At 52.2% G+C, this 20,062-nt stretch overlaps 1 protein-coding gene across 1 annotated transcript in view; it reads right to left on the bottom strand.

Annotated features, from left to right (window-relative positions):
• The window catches only part of SEZ6L2 (seizure related 6 homolog like 2), a 58,361-nt gene extending 42,257 nt beyond the window's left edge, over positions 1–16,104 (bottom strand). Inside the window, exons 1-2 of the mRNA XM_069735007.1 lie at positions 15,535–16,104; positions 12,945–13,094 (exon numbers count right to left, since the gene is read on the bottom strand). Of these exons, the coding sequence (XP_069591108.1) occupies positions 12,945–13,094; positions 15,535–15,592 (208 nt within the window). The 5' untranslated portion in view covers positions 15,593–16,104. The remainder of the gene's footprint in view (positions 1–12,944; positions 13,095–15,534) is intronic.
• Positions 16,105–20,062: the final 3,958 nt, after the last annotated feature.

Here is a 20,062-nt window from a genome sequence, read left to right as displayed (position 1 = left end):
CTGTGAGGGGTGAGGAGATAATCACCTGTGAGGGGTGAAGAGATAACCGCCTGTGAAAGGTGAGGAGATAATCACCTGTGAGGGGTGAGGAGATAATCACCTGTGAGGGGTGAGGAGATAATCACCTGTGAGGGGTGAGGAGATAAAGACCTGTGAGGGGTGAGGAGATAACCACCTGTGAGGGGTGAGGAGATAACCGCCTGTGAGGGGTGAGAAGATAACCGCCTATGAGGGGGCGAGGGGATAACCGCCTGTGAGGGGCGAGGAGATAACAGCCTGTGAGGGGCGAGGAGATAATCACCTGTGAGGGGTGAAGAGATAATCACCTGTGCGGGGCGAGGAGATAACCGCCTGTGAGGAGTGAGGAGATAACCGCCTGTGCGGGGCGAGGAGATAACCGCCTGTGCGGGGCGAGGAGATAACCGCCTGTTAGGAGTGAGAAGATAACCAACCGCCTGTGAGGGGTGAAGAGATAACCGCCTGTGAGGGGCGAGGAGATAATCACCTGTGAGGGGTGAAGAGATAACCGCCTGTGAGGGGTGAAGAGATAACCACCTGTGAGGGGTGAGGAGATAATCACCTGTGAGGGGTGAAGAGATAACCGCCTGTGAGGGGCGAGGAGATAATCACCTGTGAGGGATGAAGAGATAACCACCTGTGAGGGGTGAGGAGATAATCACCTGTGAGGGGTGAAGAGATAACCGCCTGTGAAAGGTGAGGAGATAATCACCTGTGAGGGGTGAGGAGATAATCACCTGTGAGGGGTGAGGAGATAATCACCTGTGAGGGGTGAAGAGATAACCGCCTGTGAGGGGTGAGGAGATAATCACCTGTGAGGGGTGAGGAGATAAAGACCTGTGAGGGGTGAGGAGATAACCACCTGTGAGGGGTGAGGAGATAACCGCCTGTGAGGGGTGAGAAGATAACCGCCTATGAGGGGGCGAGGGGATAACCGCCTGTGAGGGGCGAGGAGATAACCGCCTGTGAGGGGCGAGGAGATAACAGCCTGTGAGGGGCGAGGAGATAACAGCCTGTGAGGGGCGAGGAGATAACCGCCTGTGAGGGGCGAAGAGATAATCGCCTGTGAGGGGTGAAGAGATAACCGCCTGTGAGGGGCGAGGAGATAACCGCCTGTGAGGGGTGAGGAGATAACCGCCTGTGAGGGGGCAAGGAGATAACCGCCTGTGAGGGGTGAGGAGATAACCGCCTGTGAGGGGCGAGGAGATAACCGCCTGTGAGGAGTGAGGAGATAACCGCCTGTGCGGGGCGAGGAGATAACCGCCTGTGAGGAGTGAGGAGATAACCGCCTGTGAGGAGTGAGGAGATAACCGCCTGTGAGGAGTGAGGAGATAACCGCCTGTGCGGGGCGAGGAGATAACCGCCTGTGAGGAGTGAGGAGATAACCGCCTGTGAGGAGTGAGGAGATAACCGCCTGTGCGGGGCGAGGAGATAACCGCCTGTGAGGAGTGAGGAGATAACCGCCTGTGCGGGGCGAGGAGATAACCGCCTGTGCGGGGCGAGGAATAGCCACATCAGAGGAGTCTGGGAGCTGATGGCTGGGAGTGAGCAGGACTGTCCCACCAGAGACAGACAAGAGCCCGGTTCCTGAGTGTCAGGGGCTGCGATGTGATTACGGTGACAGGAAGGCTGTACGTGTGAACACAGCGCTAGACAAGCTCCAGCAGGACGCTGCACCAGAGAGCGAGGCGGCCTGGTGTGAGATTGTGGAACCATCAAGCTCATCGCCTCACTGAGAGTAACGATCTTCTGCTGTCTTGTGTGTGCTCCTGCCGGATTCCCCCTCTACACACAAGCTCTGGGGTCCAAGTATTTCACTGCATCTCTTGGTGCAGAGCTCACGCTCTCCCGGGCCCTGGAGTTTTGGGGCCCAGTGATATAAGTTATGCAGTAAATACACAAATTATAGAAGAAGAGAAACCTTCTAACAAAACTGGTGAGTGCTGAGGACGTTACTGAGGACATCACTGCCTGCACTGTCCCACCATACAGAGAAGCGGCACCGCAGCTCACAAAATCCCAGCGCCGGGGCCAAGCTGCATTCTGCTTCATGCTCTAGTCACACCAAGAGCTGCATCTACAACTCTTAGGCCGGGATCACACACAGCGAGATACGGCCGAGTCTCGCAGGTTAAAAACAAGCTCTGGCACCGGCACTCCGGAGCGGAGCGTGCAGCTCCATGTATTGCTATGCGGCCGCACGCTCCGCTCCGGAGTGCCAGTGCCAGAGCTTGTTTTTAACCTGCGAGACTCGGCCGTATCTCGCTGTGTGTGATCCCGGCCTTAGGCTATGTGCGCATATTGCGGATTTGACGCTGCGGATCTGCAGCTGTTTTCCATGTGTTGTACAGTACCATGTGAAGCTATGGAAAACCAAATCCGCTGTGCAGAAGCTGCGGAAAATTCTGTGCTGAATTGTTGCGGTTTATTTTCTGCAGCGTGTCAATTCTTTGTGCGGATTCCGCAGCATTTTACACCTATTCCTTAATAGGAATCCACAGGTGTAAAACCGCAGGTGAAATCTGCACAAAAACTGCACTAAATCCGCGGTGAATCCGCAGGTAAAACGCAGGAAAAATCTGCAATGGAATCCGCAACGTGTGCACATACCCTAATTCTCCAGTCACAGCTAAAGCTGCATTTACAATCCCTGTCTTATCAGCTGCTAACAGTATAAAGCGGACTCCAGACAATATATGAATGTGCGCGCACCACCCCATAAAATATTGTGCCTGCTGAAAAGAGTATCTCCTGCAATGCAACCTGGCAAATGATGTGGGGATAAGAACTGGAAAGGCAGATTTGGAGGTGACTAGAGAATATCAATTACGAATGTAGTTCTAAAGGTGCGAGAAAATGAACAGTGATTGTGGCTCTACAGGTGAGTGGGGTATAGGAATGATGAATGCAGCTCTGGAGGTGAATAGAGTGTAAGAACAATGAATGCAGCTCTGGAGGTGAATAGAGTGTAAGAACAATGAATGCAGCTTCAAAGGTGAAGGGAATATAAGAACGGCGAATGCTGCTCTGGAGGTGAGTGAACTGTAATAACAATGAATGCTGCTCTTTAGGTGAGTATAAGAACAGTGACTGCAGCTCTGGAGGTGAGTCAAGTATAAGAACAGTGAATGCAGCTCTGAAGGTGAGTGAAGTATAAAAACAGTGAATGCAGCTCTGAAGGTGAGTGAAGTATAAGAACAGTGAATGCTGCTCTGGAGGTGAGTGAAGTATAAGAACAGTGAATGCTGCTCTGGAGGTAAGTGAAGTATAAGAACAGTGAATGCAGCTCTGAAGGTGAGTGAAGTATAAAAACAGTGAATGCAGCTCTGAAGGTGAGTGAAGTATAAGAACAGTGAATGCAGCTCTGAAGGTGAGTGAAGCATAAGAACAGTGAATGCAGCTCTGGAGATGAGTGAAGTATAAGAACAGTGAATGCAGCTCTGAAGGTGAGTGAAGTATAAGAACAGTGAATGCAGCTCTGAAGGTGAGTGAAGTATAAGAACAGTGAATGCAGCTCTGGAGGGGAGTGAAGTATAAGAACAGTGAATGCTGCTCTGGAGGTGAGTGAAGTATAAGAACAGTGAATGCAGCTCTGAAGGTGAGTGAAGTATAAAAACAGTGAATGCAGCTCTGAAGGTGAGTGAAGTATAAGAACAGTGAATGCAGCTCTGAAGGTGAGTGAAGCATAAGAACAGTGAATGCAGCTCTGGAGATGAGTGAAGTATAAGAACAGTGAATGTAGCTCTGAAGGTGAGTGAAGTATAAGAACAGTGAATGCAGCTCTGAAGGTGAGTGAAGCATAAGAACAGTGACTGCTGCTCTGGAGATGAGTGAAGTATAAGAACAGTGAATGCAGCTCTGAAGGTGAGTGAAGTATAAGAACAGTGAATGCAGCTCTGGAGGGGAGTGAAGTATAAGAACAGTGAATGCTGCTCTGGAGGTGAGTGAAGTATAAGAACAGTGAATGCAGCTCTGAAGGTGAGTGAAGTATAAAAACAGTGAATGCAGCTCTGAAGGTGAGTGAAGTATAAGAACAGTGAATGCAGCTCTGAAGGTGAGTGAAGCATAAGAACAGTGAATGCAGCTCTGGAGATGAGTGAAGTATAAGAACAGTGAATGTAGCTCTGAAGGTGAGTGAAGTATAAGAACAGTGAATGCAGCTCTGAAGGTGAGTGAAGCATAAGAACAGTGACTGCTGCTCTGGAGATGAGTGAAGTATAAGAACAGTGAATGCAGCTCTGAAGTGAGTGAAGTATAAGAACAGTGAATGCAGCTCTGGAGATGAGTGAAGTATAAGAACAGTGAATGCAGCTCTGAAGGTGAGTGAAGTATAAGAACAGTGAATGCAGCTCTGAAGGTGAGTGAAGTATAAGAACAGTGAATGCAGCTCTGGAGATGAGTGAAGTATAAGAACAGTGAATGTAGCTCTGAAGGTGAGTGAAGTATAAGAACAGTGAATGCAGCTCTGAAGGTGAGTGAAGTATAAGAACAGTGAATGCAGCTCTGAAGGTGAGTGAAGCATAAGAACAGTGAATGCAGCTCTGGAGATGAGTGAAGTATAAGAACAGTGAATGCAGCTCTGAAGGTGAGTGAAGTATAAGAACAGTGAATGCAGCTCTGAAGGTGAGTGAAGTATAAGAACAGTGAATGCAGCTCTGGAGATGAGTGAAGTATAAGAACAGTGAATGCAGCTCTGAAGGTGAGTGAAGTATAAGAACAGTGAATGCAGCTCTGGAGGTGAGTGAAGCATAAGAACAGTGAATGTAGCTCTGGAGATGAGTGAAGTATAAGAACAGTGAATGCAGCTCTGGAGGGGAGTGAAGTATAAGAACAGTGAATGCAGCTCTGAAGGTGAGTGAAGTATAAGAACAGTGAATGCAGCTCTGGAGGGGAGTTGAGAATAAGAACAATGAATGCGGCTTCGGAGTTGAGTGGAGTATAAGAACAGTAAGTGGTAAATGGAGCTCTGGAGGTGAGTGCAGTATAAGATGCAGCTCAAGATCTGGGTGGAGAGTAAGACCTGTGACTGCAGCCTTGGAAGTGTGTGGAGCATAGCACAGGTTGCTCCACCTGTTCAGATCCACCAGATTCTCCTGGATCCAGTACATATTTCCTGACACCAGTGAATAGTTATTAGAGATGGGATCAATTATTATAATCTGCGGCCACAACAAGCGCGGGGCGGCCATCGAAGGGCTGATTAATGTTCATTATGAAAGATATTATTGATTCGCAAGGAACTGGAGACTCGTAAATATTGTCAGGAATGATAGACGCGGATTTTATAGGTTGTGATATACAGGAGCGTCCGATACTCCGGCATCCAACAGTCCGGGAAGACTATTAGTACAACAGTATGTGATGGAGGCGACGGGCAGTCACCAGCTACTGATGATGGAGGCGACGGGCAGTCACCAGATACTGATGATGGAGGAGACGGGTGGTCACCAGATACTGATGATGGAGGAGACGGGCGGTCACCAGATACTGATGATGGAGGAGACGGGCGGTCACCAGATACTGATGATGGAGGTGACGGGCAGTCACCAGCTACTGATGATGGAGGCGACGGGCAGTCACCAGATACTGATGATGGAGGTGACGGGCAGTCACCAGCTACTGATGATGGAGGCGACGGGCAGTCACCAGCTACTGATGATGGAGGCGACGGGCAGTCACCAGATACTGATGATGGAGGAGACGGGCGGTCACCAGATACTGATGATGGAGGAGACGGACGATCACCAGATACTGATGATGGAGGTGACGGGCGGTCACCAGATACTGATGATGGAGGAGACGGGCGGTCACCAGATACTGATGATGGAGGCGACGGGCAGTCACCAGATACTGATGATGGAGGCGACGGGCAGTCACCAGATACTGATGATGGAGGTGACGGGCAGTCACCAGCTACTGATGATGGAGGCGACGGGCAGTCACCAGATACTGATGATGGAGGAGACGGGCGGTCACCAGATACTGATGATGGAGGTGACGGGCGGTCACCAGATACTGATGATGGAGGCGACGGGCAGTCACCAGCTACTGATGATGGAGGCGACGGGCAGTCACCAGATACTGATGATGGAGGAGACGGGCGGTCACCAGATACTGATGATGGAGGTGACGGGCGGTCACCAGATACTGATGATGGAGGTGACGGGCGGTCACCAGATACTGATGATGGAGGAGACGGGTGGTCACCAGATACTGATGATGGAGGTGACGGGCGGTTACCAGATACTGATGATGGAGGAGACGGGCGGTCACCAGATACTGATGATGGAGGTGACGGGCAGTCACCAGATACTGATGATGGAGGAGACGGGCGGTCACCAGATACTGATGATGGAGGAGACGGGCGGTCACCAGATACTGACGATGGAGGAGACGGGTGGTCACCAGATACTGACGATGGAGGTGACGGGCGGTCACCAGATACTGATGATGGAGGTGACGGGCGGTCACCAGATACTGATGATGGAGGTGACGGGCGGTCACCAGATACTGATGATGGAGGTGACGGGCAGTCACCAGATACTGATGATGGAGGAGACGGGCGGTCACCAGATACTGATGATGGAGGTGATGGGCGGTCACCAGATACTGATGATGGAGGCGACGGGCAGTCACCAGCTACTGATGATGGAGGCGACGGGCAGTCACCAGCTACTGATGATGGAGGCGACGGGCAGTCACCAGCTACTGATGATGGAGGCGACGGGCAGTCACCAGATACTGATGATGGAGGAGACGGGCGGTCACCAGATACTGATGATGGAGGTGACGGGCGGTCACCAGATACTGATGATGGAGGCGACGGGCAGTCACCAGCTACTGATGATGGAGGCGACGGGCAGTCACCAGATACTGATGATGGAGGAGACGGGCGGTCACCAGATACTGATGATGGAGGTGACGGGCGGTCACCAGATACTGATGATGGAGGTGACGGGCGGTCACCAGATACTGATGATGGAGGAGACGGGTGGTCACCAGATACTGATGATGGAGGTGACGGGCGGTTACCAGATACTGATGATGGAGGAGACGGGCGGTCACCAGATACTGATGATGGAGGTGACGGGCAGTCACCAGATACTGATGATGGAGGAGACGGGCGGTCACCAGATACTGATGATGGAGGAGACGGGCGGTCACCAGATACTGATGATGGAGGAGACGGGCGGTCACCAGATACTGACGATGGAGGAGACGGGTGGTCACCAGATACTGACGATGGAGGTGACGGGTGGTCACCAGATACTGATGATGGAGGTGACGGGCGGTCACCAGATACTGATGATGGAGGTGACGGGCAGTCACCAGATACTGATGATGGAGGAGACGGGCAGTCACCAGATACTGATGATGGAGGAGACGGGCGGTCACCAGATACTGATGATGGAGGTGATGGGCGGTCACCAGATACTGATGATGGAGGTGACGGGCGGTCAACAGATACTGATGATGGAGGAGACGGGCGGTCACCAGATACTGATGATGGAGGAGACCAGATACTGATGATGGAGGTGACAGGCGGTCACCAGATACTGATGATGGAGGTGACGGGCGGTCACCAGATACTGATGATGGAGGTGACGGGCGGTCAACAGATACTGATGATGGAGGAGACGGGCGGTCACCAGATACTGATGATGGAGGAGACCAGATACTGATGATGGAGGTGACGGGCGGTCACCAGATACTGATGATGGAGGTGACGGGCGGTCACCAGATACTGATGATGGAGGAGATGGGCAGTCACCAGATACTGATGATGGAGGAGATGGGAGGTCACCAGATACTAATGATGGAGGAGACGGGCGGTCACCAGATACTAATGATGGAGGAGACGGGCGGTCACCAGATACTGATGATGGAGGAGATGGGCGGTCACCAGATACTGATGATGGAGGTGATGGGCGGTCACCAGATACTGATGATGGAGGAGACGGGAGGTCACCAGATACTAATGATGGAGGAGACGGGCGGTCACCAGATACTGATGATGGAGGTGAGGGGCAGTCACCAGATACTGATGATGGAGGTGACGGGCGGTCACCAGATACTGATGATGGAGGTGACGGGCGGTCACCAGATACTGATGATGGAGGCGACGGGCAGTCACCAGATACTGATGATGGAGGTGACGGGCGGTCACCAGATACTGATGATGGAGGTGACGGGCGGTCACCAGATACTGATGATGGAGGTGACGGGCGGTCACCAGATACTGATGATGGAGGAGATGGGCAGTCACCAGATACTGATGATGGAGGAGATGGGAGGTCACCAGATACTAATGATGGAGGAGACGGGCGGTCACCAGATACTAATGATGGAGGAGACGGGCGGTCACCAGATACTGATGATGGAGGAGATGGGCGGTCACCAGATACTGATGATGGAGGTGATGGGCGGTCACCAGATACTGATGATGGAGGAGACGGGCGGTCACCAGATACTAATGATGGAGGAGACGGGAGGTCACCAGATACTGATGATGGAGGAGACGGGCGGTCACCAGATACTGATGATTGAGGTGAGGGGCGGTCACCAGACACTGATGATGGAGGTGACGGGCGGTTACCAGATACTGATGATGGAGGTGACGGGCGGTCACTTGATACTGATGATGGAGGAGACAGGAGGTCACCAGATACTGATGATGGAGGAGACGGGCGGTCACCAGATACTGATGATGGAGGAGACGGGCGGTCACCAGATACTGATGATGGAGGAGACGGGCGGTCACCAGATACTAATGATGGAGGAGACGGGCGGTCACCAGATACTGATGATGGAGGAGATGGGCAGTCACCAGATACTGATGATGGAGGAGACGGGAGGTCACCAGATACTAATGATGGAGGAGACGGGCGGTCACCAGATACTGATGATGGAGGTGAGGGGCGGTCACCAGATACTGATGATGGAGGAGACGGGCGGTCACCAGATACTGATGATTGAGGTGAGGGGCGGTCACCAGACACTGATGATGGAGGTGACGGGCGGTTACCAGATACTGATGATGGAGGTGACGGGCGGTCACTTGATACTGATGATGGAGGAGACAGGAGGTCACCAGATACTGATGATGGAGGAGACGGGCGGTCACCAGATACTGATGATGGAGGAGACGGGCGGTCACCAGATACTGATGATGGAGGAGACGGGCGGTCACCAGATACTGATGATGGAGGTGACGGGCGGTCACCAGATACTGATGATGGAGGTGACGGGCGGTCACCAGATACTGATGATGGAGGCGACGGGCAGCCACCAGATACTGATGATGGAGGTGACGGGCGGTCACCAGATACTGATGATGGAGGTGACGGGCAGTCACCAGATACTGATGATGGAGGTGACGGCAGTCACCAGCTACTGATGATGGAGGCGACGGGCAGTCACCAGATACTGATGATGGAGGTGACGGGCGGTCACCAGATACTGATGATGGAGGTGACGGGCGGTCACCAGATACTGATAATGGAGGAGACGGGCGGTCACCAGATACTGATGATGGAGGTAATGGGCAGTCTCCAGGTACTGATGATGGAGGAGACGGGCGGTCACCAGATACTGATGATGGAGGTGACGGGCGGTCACCAGATACTGATGATGGAGGTGACGGGCAGTCACCAGCTACTGATGATGGAGGCGACGGGCAGTCACCAGATACTGATGATGGAGGTGACGGGCGGTCACCAGCTACTGATGATGGAGGCGACGGGCGGTCACTAGATACTGATGATGGAGGTGACGGGCGGTCACCAGATACTGATGATGGAGGAGACGGGCGGTCACCAGATACTGATGATGGAGGTGACGGGCGGTCACCAGATACTGATGATGGAGGAGACGGGCGGTCACCAGATACTGATGATGGAGGATACGGGCGGTCACCAGATACTGATGATGGAGGAGACGGGCGGTCACCAGATACTGATGATGGAGGTGATGGGTGGTCACCAGATACTGATGATGGAGGATACGGGCGGTCACCAGATACTGATGATGGAGGTGATGGGCGGTCACCAGATACTGATGATGGAGGTGACGGGCGGTCACCAGATACTGATGATGGAGGAGACGGGCGGTCACCAGATACTGATGATGGAGGAGACGGGCGGTCACCAGATACTGATGATGGAGGTAATGGGCAGTCTCCAGGTACTGATGATGGAGGCGACGGGCAGTCACCAGATACTGATGATGGAGGAGACGGGCGGTCACCAGATACTGATGATGGAGGAGACGGGCGGTCACCAGATACTGATGATGGAGGTGATGGGTGGTCACCAGATACTGATGATGGAGGAGACGGGCAGTCACCAGATACTGATGATGGAGGTGATGGGTGGTCACCAGATACTGATGATGGAGGAGACGGGCGGTCACCAGATACTGATGATGGAGGTGACGGGCGGTCAACAGATACTGATGATGGAGGAGACGGGCGGTCACCAGATACTGATGATGGAGGAGACCAGATACTGATGATGGAGGTGACAGGCGGTCACCAGATACTGATGATGGAGGTGACGGGCGGTCACCAGATACTGATGATGGAGGAGATGGGCAGTCACCAGATACTGATGATGGAGGAGATGGGAGGTCACCAGATACTAATGATGGAGGAGACGGGCGGTCACCAGATACTAATGATGGAGGAGACGGGCGGTCACCAGATACTGATGATGGAGGAGATGGGCGGTCACCAGATACTGATGATGGAGGTGATGGGCGGTCACCAGATACTGATGATGGAGGAGACGGGAGGTCACCAGATACTAATGATGGAGGAGACGGGCGGTCACCAGATACTGATGATGGAGGTGAGGGGCGGTCACCAGATACTGATGATGGAGGAGACGGGCGGTCACCAGATACTGATGATTGAGGTGAGGGGCGGTCACCAGACACTGATGATGGAGGTGACGGGCGGTTACCAGATACTGATGATGGAGGTGACGGGCGGTCACTTGATACTGATGATGGAGGAGACAGGAGGTCACCAGATACTGATGATGGAGGAGACGGGCGGTCACCAGATACTGATGATGGAGGAGACGGGCGGTCACCAGATACTGATGATGGAGGAGACGGGCGGTCACCAGATACTAATGATGGAGGAGACGGGCGGTCACCAGATACTGATGATGGAGGAGATGGGCAGTCACCAGATACTGATGATGGAGGAGACGGGAGGTCACCAGATACTAATGATGGAGGAGACGGGCGGTCACCAGATACTGATGATGGAGGTGAGGGGCGGTCACCAGATACTGATGATGGAGGAGACGGGCGGTCACCAGATACTGATGATTGAGGTGAGGGGCGGTCACCAGACACTGATGATGGAGGTGACGGGCGGTTACCAGATACTGATGATGGAGGTGACGGGCGGTCACTTGATACTGATGATGGAGGAGACAGGAGGTCACCAGATACTGATGATGGAGGAGACGGGCGGTCACCAGATACTGATGATGGAGGAGACGGGCGGTCACCAGATACTGATGATGGAGGAGACGGGCGGTCACCAGATACTGATGATGGAGGAGACGGGCGGTCACCAGATACTGATGATGGAGGAGACGGGCGGTCACCAGATACTGATGATGGAGGAGACGGGTGGTCACCAGATACTGATGATGGAGGAGACGGGCAGTCACCAGATACTGATGATGGAGGAGACGGGTGGTCACCAGATACTGATGATGGAGGAGACGGGCGGTCACTATATACTGATGATGGAGGTGACCAGATACTGATGATGGAGGTGATGGGCAGTCACCAGATACTGATGATGGAGGAGACGGGTGGTCACCAGATACTGATGATGGAGGAGACGGGCGGTCACCAGATACTGATGATGGAGGAGACGGGCAGTCACCAGATACTGATGATGGAGGAGACGGGTGGTCACCAGATACTGATGATGGAGGAGACGGGCGGTCACTATATACTGATGATGGAGGTGACCAGATACTGATGATGGAGGTGATGGGCAGTCACCAGATACTGATGATGGAGGAGACGGGTGGTCACCAGATACTGATGATGGAGGAGACGGGCGGTCACCAGATACTGATGATGGAGGAGACGGGCGGTCACCAGATACTAATGATGGAGGAGACGGGCGGTCACCAGATACTGATGATGGAGGAGACGGGCGGTCACCAGATACTGATGATGGAGGTGAGGGGCGGTCACCAGATACTGATGATGGAGGAGACGGGCGGTCACCAGATAGTGATGATGGAGGCGATGGGCGGTCACCAGATACTGACGATGGAGGAGACGGGCGGTCACTATATACTGATGATGGAGGTGAAGGGCCGTCACCAGATATTGATAGGATTTATATTTCTCGTTCGTTCATGCACTTTATATCTTACCCATTGATAGAAGTAATTTATTACCACTTCTATGTATGAAGCTTCTTACTTTGGAGCAGTTTTTTGCCTAAACCTTTTGCACAGTCCTATTTGTGTCTGGATTACATCCATTGTGGACACAATATGGCAGCGGACCCCAGGCCAGCCCCTCAGCAATGCTACACAGACATGGTTTGGGCCCTTCAGGGACAGCTCTGGCAGCGTACTCGCCTGTCCGGGGACGTCTCTGGTGGGCTTTGCCATCCCACTGATCATCGCTGTCCTTAGGTGGTCAGCACTTGTGTAATTCTGCCCTGGGGCGGGGGATTGATGTGAGCTCTGATATGGCGGCCGACACAGTTCTGGCTTTTTTGGGATGGAAATCGCTGAAGAAAAGCAATCAGACTCTGTGCAGGCGGTAATGCAGGATCAAGCGGTAATGTGCAGCGGCGCCGTTGCCCTTAGCAACCACTCCCGCCATTGCTCAGAGTGAAAGCTGCAATGGGATTGGCTGCCAGGAGCCGGATCTCTCACCTGTGAAGAATCCTTCCTGCCCCAAGAAATCCTTCTTCATGACGGCCTGATGCACCAGCTGCTCCAGGGACAGGGGGTCCGAGCGGCCCGGGGCAGGCATGTGCAGCAAATCGGGGGCTTCAGTGGCTTCATTGTCCAGTAGGGGAAGTCCTGAGGGAGGAACACGAAAACAGCGTCACTCCACGGAAATCCCACCACGAGTCGCCACAATCCCCCCACTGCGCACAGTGTATCTGTGGATTTAATCTAAACACTCATAGAAACAAGGCCTCAATGGCGCAAACATGAAAGTATGGGCCTGTAGCAACCAATTATATCGCAGCTTTCATTTTATAATCTGCCCTAGGATAATATAAGCTGGAATCTCATTGGTTCCTTCTTCTCTACAATGGCCTCTAGCAACCAATCATGGCACAGCTTTCAATTCAAATCTACACTGTGAAAATGTAAACTGGAATCTGATTGGTTGTTATGGAGAAACTGCTCTTACTCCTCTACACTGGCCCATATCAGCCAATCATACCACTGATTTCATTTTCTAACCTGCAATGGGATAATGTAAGCTGTAATCTGATTGGCTGCTACAAGGAAACTCTTCCTACATCTCGACTTCCATATAAAAGTAGTCCCCCTCCTCTATTACGTGTCAATAATGTCACTCAGTCATTTCTTGATTAAAAGTTGGGTGACGGCACCCAGCACACCGCTTCTCCAGTCCCCTGCATGACAAAACTGCCTCATTGCAGGAAGTGGGGTGAGGGGCCAACCAGAACCCCCAGTGTCAATGACCCACTGTGGATGGCGCTAGCTGGGTCGCCATTTGGTACCTCTTCACGGAACATCATGGCGACAGTGGTGGCCAATCGTGCGACAACCATTAGGTGGCTAATGACGGCCATATTGGTTGTCACCCAGCTCTCCTAGGCGCAGACATAGGATCGGGCCTGTAACATCCCGAGAAACGAGGACGACTCAGGGGCCAATATGTGTAGATATGAGCCCTACAAATATGGGCCCACAATATGTCTGCTGCCGTGCACGGGAGGGGACGCCGTGCCTAAATAATCCCATCCCAGGCTGTTCCGCCAGAATCGGGGACATTGTGTCATGTAATGTGACGGCACAATACAACGTAAGGGGATAGAATACAAAGTAGAGAAACATCAACGTCATTATGGAACAGAACATAATATATATAATATGTAATAAATATATAATAGGACAGAATACGATATATATAATAGGACAGAAAACAATGTAACGGATAATAACATACAATGCGACAGAATAAAATATATAATAGGACAGAATATAATATAAAATAATGGGGAAGAACAGGATATAATAAGATACAATATAATGGAACAGAACATAATATATATAATAGGATAGAAAACAATATAATGGATAAAAAAATACAAGAACAGAACAAAATATAATATAATACAATATAAAATAATGGGGCAGAAGAAAATATTTATAATAGGACAAAATATAATATAATATAATGGGTCATAAAATAATGGGGCAGAGCACAATATATATTATAGAATAGAAAACTATATAATGGATAATAAAATACAATGGAACAGAACAAAATATGTATAATATGTGATAAATATATAATAGGACAGAACACGATATAACGTCAAATAATGGAACAGAACATAATATATAACATAGGATAGAAAACGATATAATGGATAATAAAATACGATGGAACAGAACAAAATAGAATATAATAGAATATAAAATAATGGGGCAGAACAGGATGTAATAAGATATAATGGAAGAGAACATGATATATATAATAGGATAGAACACGACATAATGGATAATAAAATACAGAACATAATGTGATACGATATAGCATAATGGGGCAGGAAACATGACGAGTGCGCGGCGAGGTGGCGGCAGAAGAACGAGGCTAATGACGGCAGAGGAAGGTGGAGGCGAGAACATGACCGAGCAATGAGGCTGCGATCGAGGCGACACATTCGGGATGACCCTGATTAAATGTTCCGCAAACATGGTCGAATCCTAAAAAAGATCGCCCCACTCCTGGGAGCCGGGAGGAGCGAGACGGCACACTGTCTGCTCCACCGCGGTTAACCCCTTCCTCACCGCGCTCAGGCCTCCGCCAGGCAGCCACATGCAGGTGACATGGCCCCCGCCGGCCCGGGGTCTATTGTGCCTCCGTAGGCGCCCCCCGTATACATCAGCACAGCATCTCTATGTCTCCTCCAGCAGCCCCGGCGTGCAGCGGAGCGCACACAATGGAAGACACTGGCCCCTTTTTTTTTCCATATACGTTGCAGGCGATCGCCGGCCCCTATAGACCCTGCGTGCCCCATAAATGCCCCCACAGCCCGTCTCCTATCTTTTGATGTTTTTTCCGTTATTCTGCATGCATCCTATATGTGGAGGAGCCGGCACTGCAGCACTCCGCGGCCATGCAGCACTCCGCGGCCATGCAGCACTCCGCGGCCATGCAGCACTCCGCGGCCATGCAGCACTCCGCGGCCATGCAGCACTCCGCGGCCATGCAGCACTCCGCGGCCATGCAGCACTCCGCGGCCATGCAGCTCACCTCTGACGGCGGCCAGGAGCAGTACGATGACGGAGCAGACGGCGTCCAGAGCCCGCATCCTGCAGATCTACCCCAGACGGGGCTGTGTATCCAGGGAGACGGGGCAGATCTGCTCCCCGGCGGTGCTGACGGATGCTGCTCCAGCAAACATGCACCTCCTTGTGTCTTATGGGAAAGGTGCAGCTCCTCGCTCCCACCTACAAGACGGAGCCCCCTCCTCTCCGGCCCCCGCTGCTGTGGTATATGGGGGTGTCTGGGTGAGTCCTGCAGGGTGCCGCTATGTGGGGGTCTGACGGCTGAAGGTGATCCTTTACCCAAAGCTGAATCAATAGGGGAGGGAGGGGGAGGGAGGGGACGGGAAACGTGCGGCCAGATGGGACCCAGACAAAATCTGCTCCCCCACGGTGAATAGGGCGTTAACCCTTTGGAGGCTAATTTGCAAATAATAATAATATATATATTTCTTTTTATTTTCCTTTGCATTTACCCTGGACTGTGGGCACGTGATGCAGCATCGTTATCTCCCCCCCCTGCCCCAGGCTTCATTATCTGCCCTGTAAAGAAAGGAGCTCCGAGACCCCCATAGCCAGGAAAACTGCGGCTGCTCCATTCATGGCCAGACGGGGGGCTCCCTGCAAGAAGGCCAATGCCAGACCGAGCCCCCCAGTGCAGGGAAATCTGCCAATTACTGGCGCTTAATCTGTGGCGTCAGCACCAGGACGGGTGGACATTCTGGGAGTAGTAGTCCTCCTGCTATAGGAATATGACAGATCAGCACCAGGACTGGTGGACATTCTGGGAGTAGTAGTCCTCCTGCTATAGGAATATGACAGATCAGCACCAGGACTGGTGGACAGCTCCATCTACTCAGGGCCCAGAGCCAGAGGACATTCTGGGAGTAGTAGTCCTCCTGCTATAGGAATATGACAGATCAGCACCAGGACTGGTGGACAGCTCCATCTACTCAGGGCCCAGAGCCAGAGGACATTCTGGGAGTAGTAGTCCTCCAGCAACAGGAATATGACAGATCAGCACCAGGACTGGTGGACAGCTCCATCTACTCAGGGCCCAGAGCCAGAAGACATTCTGGGAGTAGTAGTCCTCCAGCTATAGGAATATGACAGATCAGCACCAGGACTGGTGGACAGCTCCATCTACTCAGGGCCCAGAGCCAGAGGACATTCTGGGAGTAGTAGTCCTCCTGCTATAGGAATATGACAGATCAGCACCAGGACTGGTGGACAGCTCCATCTACTCAGGGCCCAGAGCCAGAGGACATTCTGGGAGTAGTAGTCCTCCTGCTATAGGAATATGACAGATCAGCACCAGGACTGGTGGACAGCTCCATCTACTCAGGGCCCAGAGCCAGAGGACATTCTGGGAGTAGTAGTCCTCCTGCTATAGGAATATGACAGATCAGCACCAGGACTGGTGGACAGCTCCATCTACTCAGGGCCCAGAGCCAGAGGACATTCTGGGAGTAGTAGTCCTCCTGCTATAGGAATATGACAGATCAGCACCAGGACTGGTGGACAGCTCCATCTACTCAGGGCCCAGAGCCAGAGGACATTCTGGGAGTAGTAGTCCTCCAGCAACAGGAATATGACAGATCAGCACCAGGACTGGTGGACAGCTCCATCTACTCAGGGCCCAGAGCCAGAAGACATTCTGGGAGTAGTAGTCCTCCAGCTATAGGAATATGACAGATCAGCACCAGGACTGGTGGACACCTCCATCTACTCAGGGCCCAGAGCCAGAGGACATTCTGGGAGTAGTAGTCCTCCTGCTATAGGAATATGACAGATCAGCACCAGGACTGGTGGACAGCTCCATCTACTCAGGGCCCAGAGCCAGAGGACATTCTGGGAGTAGTAGTCCTCCTGCTATAGGAATATGACAGATCAGCACCAGGACTGGTGGACAGCTCCATCTACTCAGGGCCCAGAGCCAGAGGACATTCTGGGAGTAGTAGTCCTCCAGCAACAGGAATATGACAGATCAGCACCAGGACTGGTGGACACCTCCATCTACTCAGGGCCCAGAGCCAGAAGACATTCTGGGAGTAGTAGTCCTCCAGCTATAGGAATATGACAGATCAGCACCAGGACTGGTGGACAGCTCCATCTACTCAGTGCCCAGAGCCAGAGGACATTCTGGGAGTAGTAGTCCTCCAGCTATAGGAATATGACAGATCAGCACCAGGACTGGTGGACAGCTCCATCTACTCAGGGCCCAGAGCCAGAGGACATTCTGGGAGTAGTAGTCCTCCTGCTATAGGAATATGACAGATCAGCACCAGGACTGGTGGACAGCTCCATCTACTCAGGGCCCAGAGCCAGAGGATATTCTGGGAGTAGTAGTCCTCCAGCAACAGGAATATGACAGATCAGCACCAGGACTGGTGGACAGCTCCATCTACTCAGGGCCCAGAGCCAGAAGACATTCTGGGAGTAGTAGTCCTCCTGCTATAGGAATATGACAGATCAGCACCAGGACTGGTGGACAGCTCCATCTACTCAGGGCCCAGAGCCAGAAGACATTCTGGGAGTAGTAGTCCTCCAGCTATAGGAATGTGATAGATCAGCACCAGGACTGGTGGACAGCTCCATCTACTCAGGGCCCAGAGACAGAAGACATTCTGGGAGTAGTAGTCCTCCTGCTATAGGAATATGACAGATCAGCACCAGGACTGGTGGACAGCTCCATCTACTCAGGGCCCAGAGCCAGAAGACATTCTGGGAGTAGTAGTCCTCCAGCTATAGGAATGTGATAGATCAGCACCAGGACTGGTGGACAGCTCCATCTACTCAGGGCCCAGAGCCAGAGGACATTCTGGGAGTAGTAGTCCTCCAGCTATAGGAATATGACAGATCAGCACCAGGACTGGTGGACAGCTCCATCTACTCAGGGCCCAGAGCCAGAGGACATTCTGGGAGTAGTAGTCCTCCAGCTATAGGAATATGACAGATCAGCACCAGGACTGGTGGACAGCTCCATCTACTCAGGGCCCAGAGCCAGAGGACATTCTGGGAGTAGTAGTCCTCCAGCTATAGGAATATGACAGATCAGCACCAGGACTGGTGGACAGCTCCATCTACTCAGGGCCCAGAACCAGAGGACATTCTGGGAGTAGTAGTCCTCCTGCTATAGGAATATGACAGATCAGCACCAGGACTGGTGGACAGCTCCATCTACTCAGGGCCCAGGGCCAGAGGACATTCTGGGAGTAGTAGTCCTCCAGCTATAGGAATGTGATAGATCAGCACCAGGACTGGTGGACAGCTCCATCTACTCAGGGCCCAGAGCCAGAGGACATTCTGGGAGTAGTAGTCCTCCTGCTATAGGAATATGACAGATCAGCACCAGGACTGGTGGACAGCTCCATCTACTCAGGGCCCAGAGCCAGAGGACATTCTGGGAGTAGTAGTCCTCCAGCTATAGGAATATGACAGATCAGCACCAGGACTGGTGGACAGCTCCATCTACTCAGGGCCCAGAACCAGAGGACATTCTGGGAGTAGTAGTCCTCCTGCTATAGGAATATGACAGATCAGCACCAGGACTGGTGGACAGCTCCATCTACTCAGTGCCCAGAGCCAGAGGATATTCTGGGAGTAGTGGTCCTCCAGCTATAGGAATATGACAGATCAGCACCAGGACTGGTGGACAGCTCCATCTACTCAGGGCCCAGAGCCAGAGGACATTCTGGGAGTAGTAGTCCTCCAGCTATAGGAATATGACAGATCAGCACCAGGACTGGTGGACACCTCCATCTACTCAGGGCCCAGAGCCAGAAGACATTCTGGGAGTAGTAGTCCTCCAGCAACAGGAATATGACAGATCAGCACCAGGACTGGTGGACAGCTCCATCTACTCAGGGCCCAGAGCCAGAGGACATTCTGGGAGTAGTAGTCCTCCAGCTATAGGAATATGACAGATCAGCACCAGGACTGGTGGACAGCTCCATCTACTCAGGGCCCAGAACCAGAGGACATTCTGGGAGTAGTAGTCCTCCAGCAACAGGAATATGACAGATCAGCACCAGGACTGGTGGACAGCTCCATCTACTCAGGGCCCAGAACCAGAGGACATTCTGGGAGTAGTAGTCCTCCTGCTATAGGAATATGACAGATCAGCACCAGGACTGGTGGACAGCTCCATCTACTCAGTGCCCAGAGCCAGAGGATATTCTGGGAGTAGTAGTCCTCCAGCTATAGGAATATGACAGATCAGCACCAGGACTGGTGGACAGCTCCATCTACTCAGGGTCCAGAGCCAGAGGATATTCTGGGAGTAGTAGTCCTCCAGCTATAGGAATATGACAGATCAGCACCAGGACTGGTGGACAGCTCCATCTACTCAGTGCCCAGAGCCAGAGGATATTCTGGGAGTAGTAGTCCTCCAGCTATAGGAATATGACAGATCAGCACCAGGACTGGTGGACACCTCCATCTACTCAGGGCCCAGAGCCAGAAGACATTCTGGGAGTAGTAGTCCTCCAGCAACAGGAATATGACAGATCAGCACC

This window comes from Ranitomeya imitator, chromosome 7 (genome assembly GCF_032444005.1).
Source record: "Ranitomeya imitator isolate aRanImi1 chromosome 7, aRanImi1.pri, whole genome shotgun sequence".
Classification (NCBI taxonomy): Eukaryota; Metazoa; Chordata; class Amphibia; order Anura; family Dendrobatidae; genus Ranitomeya; species Ranitomeya imitator.
The sequence above is the reverse complement of the archived record's forward strand: the minus strand, read 5'-3'. Positions and strand labels throughout refer to the sequence as shown.